Below are 4,214 nucleotides of genomic sequence, written 5' to 3'. Positions count from 1 at the left end.
TTCAATATCATAAAGTTAAAATTATATTTATATCTTTTAGGATACCTCTTTAATTAGTATTATATATTAATTTTTTACTATAAAAATTCTAACAAGAATTACTTATTTATATGTTGATTCTCTTTTTACGAAAAGGAGCGAATGAGATGTTTAATAGTCCGTTTGGCCAAGCTGCAAAAATCAGTTTATTTTGAGAAGTGCTTTTTTTCAAAAGTGCTTTTCTCAAAAGTACTTTTGGTTGAGAAGCAATTTGTGTTTGGCTAATTAGTTTGAAAAGCACTTCTGAGAAACAATTAGTGTTTGGCCAAGCTTTAAAAAACTGCTTCTAAGTGTATTTTTCTCAAAAGTGCTTATCAAAAAAGTGCTTTTGGAGAGAAGCTACTTTTTTCTGCTTCTCCAAACTGCTTTTGCTTCTCCTTAAAAGCACTTTTTTTCCTTCCAAAAGCTTGACCAAACACTTCAATTTTCGGCCAAAAGTGCTTTTGGCAAAAAAAAACATTTTTGGGTAAAAAGAAACTTGACCAAACAGGCTATAAGTTTTAGGAGTAATTTTCTTGCTATTTCAACTGTGGACTAAACCTGTCAGGTATTTCAAAGTTTAAGGATAGTTTCTGTAAACGTGTATACTTGAGGATGTTTGCCTTAAAAACAGTCCGACCCGCTCCTTTATTTGATCAAAGTATATACCAGTAAACTGGTGCGTTTGATGCAATTTTGGTAGGAAGAAAATGGAAGGACGCAATGACGACGAAGAAGGTGGAAGCAGCGCCATATTTTCTGAACTCAAACATTACTGCATAGAACTACTGGAACTCCGCTTAAACCCTAAGAAAAACTCCTCAACTCTCTCTCATCTGCTTCAACTTCTTCGCCGCTCCTCTCCTGTTTCTCTCCAGCCCTTCTTCGAGTATGTTCCTTTCTATTTAATCAACTTTTTTCCCCCCTGCTATCTCAATCCTTAAATTTTACTATGTAAGTTAACTTTTTTGGATTAAGTTTTATTTCGTGAAGATACAAAGAATTCTTACACTATTAGTTCAATTTAACTGATTATAGCAGGTTATCACTCTATTTTCCAGGGTACCATACTGAGTTACCTATTGTTATTGGTCAATTTTACTTGATAGTTTAAAACGCTTATACACTGTCAGAGCACAAAACTTATAACTCAATTTTATTTTATAAACGTGGTGTCTGGGTCAGCTTGCCCGAACCTGGATACCTGCTATCTTACACCAGCACATGTATCAGGTAACTGGCTTGAACAGCTAGGAAGAAATCACCTAATCTTTTTTCCCTGACAACTTATGGTTCTCAGCTCACCTCATTGATCACTAGGTTACACCCTTGGGTGCACTTAAAATGGATGTGTGTTATCCATTTCTGTCTCATGTTGTTACATAAGAAAAGAAAAGGAAGAAAAAAAAAGATGTTTAGCGATGTGCCAACTGCTGGTCTGCTTGTAAGAATGCATGAAGGACAGACTCAGGAGAAAATTGCTTTTGATGTTTGATATACATTTTTCTCTTTCATTTTTTAGTCTCTTAATTCAGTGACAGGCAGATTTCTGATTGATTTTTTTTCAGCTTCACATTGTTACCGTTGCTGCTTCTACTGAATGCCGCTGTTGATAGCAGAACATCACCCTGCATTGATTCTAACGTGATGCCACAGACAGTGAGTGATATCGTGATGGAAGATGCTCTTCATTGTCTAGAGGAACTTCTGAAGAAGTGTTGTTTAGGGTCCGTGGATCAGGTATTTAGACTTTCTGTTTAAGTGCAGTAGCTGCATTTCCTATGATTAGTGATAATTTAAGAAAATTTTTGCTACCTTTCATGCCGGGCCATGCTTTTAGCATTATTTCTGAGCTTGACAAACCTTTGGTTATAACGTCAATTCGAAATTCGCACTACCAATAGTAGATAAACTTTTATCTTCTTTCGAGAAGTACCAGTAATGGATGAACTATGTTGAGGGTTCACAATCTCCTTTGTCTAAGATTTTAACACTTGGGTTTGATAACCTACCTGTGCAGTATTAAAAAATATAGCCGTTGACGTTTGATTGGTACTGTTCTCAAGAATCCATAATTTGCTTTTGCAGTTCATTGAACTAACAAAGAAATTGAGTCGCGGGGCGTCGCTTCCTCCTCTGGAGGCTTCAGAAGAGTTCCGTGAAGGAGTGATAAGGTGTTTCAAAGCACTGTTGCTTAATCTGCGTTGCTGTTCCAGTGAGTCCTGCTCATGCAAACAAATCAGTGGTTGTCCTTTGCTTCTGGAAAGAAAAAATTTGCATTCTCCACCTGTCTCAAAACTTAAATTCAAGGATGAAGAGTGTTTAATTGCATTTCTACAGTCTGAAACTGCTTCAGTTGCTGTTGGAAATTGGCTATCACTTCTGCTGAAGGTATAAATTTAGTCACCTCAAGGAAAATATATTTCCTTAGCCATTCTTCATAGTATTTCTCTAGTATTACTTTTGAGAGTATTTATGGCTTTCTCAGGCAGCAGATGCTGAGGCAGCACGGGGGCAGCAAGGCAGCGCAAGCCTTCGGATAGAAGCTTTTTCTACTCTGAGAATACTTGTTGCTAAGGTTCCTTTTTTCTCCTTTCCGAGCTGCTTTTCCTCTCTTGTAAGCTGTATTATTGGCTTTTCGAATTCTCAGTTATTCCTTCATAGGTTCAGTGGAGTTTACTCATGCGAGACCATACCTTTAACATGATTTAACTTCTTTACTCCATTTAATGCTAGAATTTTTCCCTAAAATGACTGAGAAGTCGTCAAGCAAAGTAGAAATACATGAAAATTATGATTAAGATGTAGACAAGGTGTCTCTGCTCTTCGTGATACAATAGTATATCTCCAGGTGTTGTTTATCAAAATATACATGTTCATTGCCTAGAATCTTGTCAGATGGTTGTTAATTTTACTACTATCAGTTTGTTATTCTAGTGCTCAGTCCTAGGCAGCATTGCTGTCCAGGTTCATATAAGTCACATCTTTACGATTTTATATGATGTCTGGCAGGTTGGCACTGCAGATGCTTTAGCCTTTTTTTTGCCTGGAGTTGTTAGTCAAATTGGCAAAGTTTTGCATATGTCGAAAACGTTCATTAGTGGGGCTGCTGGGAATGCAGAAGCTTTGGACCAAGCGATTAGAAGCTTGGCAGAATTTCTTATGATAGTTCTCGATGATGATTCTAACTTGCCTTGTCTTGATCCATCCCTTGACGATGTCAAGAAAGAGAAATCACCAATGGCGTTTCTGGAGGCACTTCGTCATTTGCCCTCTACTATGCATGATCAAAATTTGAGTGAGGCTGTTGACAGAGGCACCCTTGTACTTAGCTCTACAGAGAGGGAAAGTGTCATACCTAGAAATGTGAATGGATCTTTGCGTGTAATTCGTACAAAAGACTGGATTGTTGATACCTCGTCGCATGTTGATAAGCTGTTATGCGCAACTTATCCCCATGTAGGTTATAACAAGTTTCTCACTGGCACTTGAGTTTAGAAGATTTTTTATCAAGTCAATTTAAATTGATAGTTCCATGTTTTTTGACAAACAGTTTAAATTAATAATTGCATTTGTGTTCTCAGCTTTGCATGCATCCAAGCAGAAAAGTAAGACAAGGACTCTTGGCGGCAATACAGGGACTCTTATTAAAAACCAGTTGTGTGTTGAAGGGAAGCAGATTGATACTTTTGGTGAGGTCCAAACTGGAACTTATATCCTATAATATTTGTATATCTAATAGTTAATGTACAATGGGATTTGATCAGCCCAAGAAAGATTTCTCTTTCATAACAAGTTTCCTTTTCTCTTTCCTTATTCCACTTTTTTATTTTAAATTGTGTCAGACACTAAGATGCTCTATGTCTGCTCGAACTCTCGGAGTAGCATTGATTTTGAATTGTAGCTTAAATAGTGGGTCAATGTAGGTAGAGAGATCTCCTTTTGATAAGTTCAACATTTATGAGAATAGACATAGGATCAATGGGCTTTCGAGTAGTGAAGGGAAAACTTTCCTCTTAAGAGAAGTATACCATTTTCAAACAGAAAAACAAAAGGAAAGTAAGACTGTCCATTTTGGGATTGAGGGAGTCAAAGTTATTGTGCCTATGGTAGTGCTTTTTTAAATTGCAGTTGCTCCAGCCAAGACTCGGGTGACGACAGTTTTGGGGGGGGGGGGGGGGGGTATTTGGGACCGA

General features: G+C 37.4%; 1 protein-coding gene across 1 annotated transcript in view; it reads left to right on the top strand.

Moving 5' to 3' along the window:
* Positions 1 to 677: 677 nt before the first annotated feature.
* Positions 678 to 4,214, top strand: part of LOC109238459 — a 26,482-nt gene continuing 22,945 nt past the window's right edge. The window contains exons 1-6 of the mRNA XM_019404932.1: positions 678 to 907; positions 1,587 to 1,758; positions 2,107 to 2,409; positions 2,507 to 2,596; positions 3,031 to 3,477; positions 3,603 to 3,710. Coding sequence (XP_019260477.1) covers positions 729 to 907; positions 1,587 to 1,758; positions 2,107 to 2,409; positions 2,507 to 2,596; positions 3,031 to 3,477; positions 3,603 to 3,710 — 1,299 coding nt within the window. The 5' untranslated portion in view covers positions 678 to 728. The remainder of the gene's footprint in view (positions 908 to 1,586; positions 1,759 to 2,106; positions 2,410 to 2,506; positions 2,597 to 3,030; positions 3,478 to 3,602; positions 3,711 to 4,214) is intronic.

The sequence above is a fragment of the Nicotiana attenuata genome, unplaced genomic scaffold (assembly GCF_001879085.1).
Source record: "Nicotiana attenuata strain UT unplaced genomic scaffold, NIATTr2, whole genome shotgun sequence".
NCBI lineage: Eukaryota > Viridiplantae > Streptophyta > Magnoliopsida > Solanales > Solanaceae > Nicotiana > Nicotiana attenuata.
The sequence above is the reverse complement of the archived record's forward strand: the minus strand, read 5'-3'. Positions and strand labels throughout refer to the sequence as shown.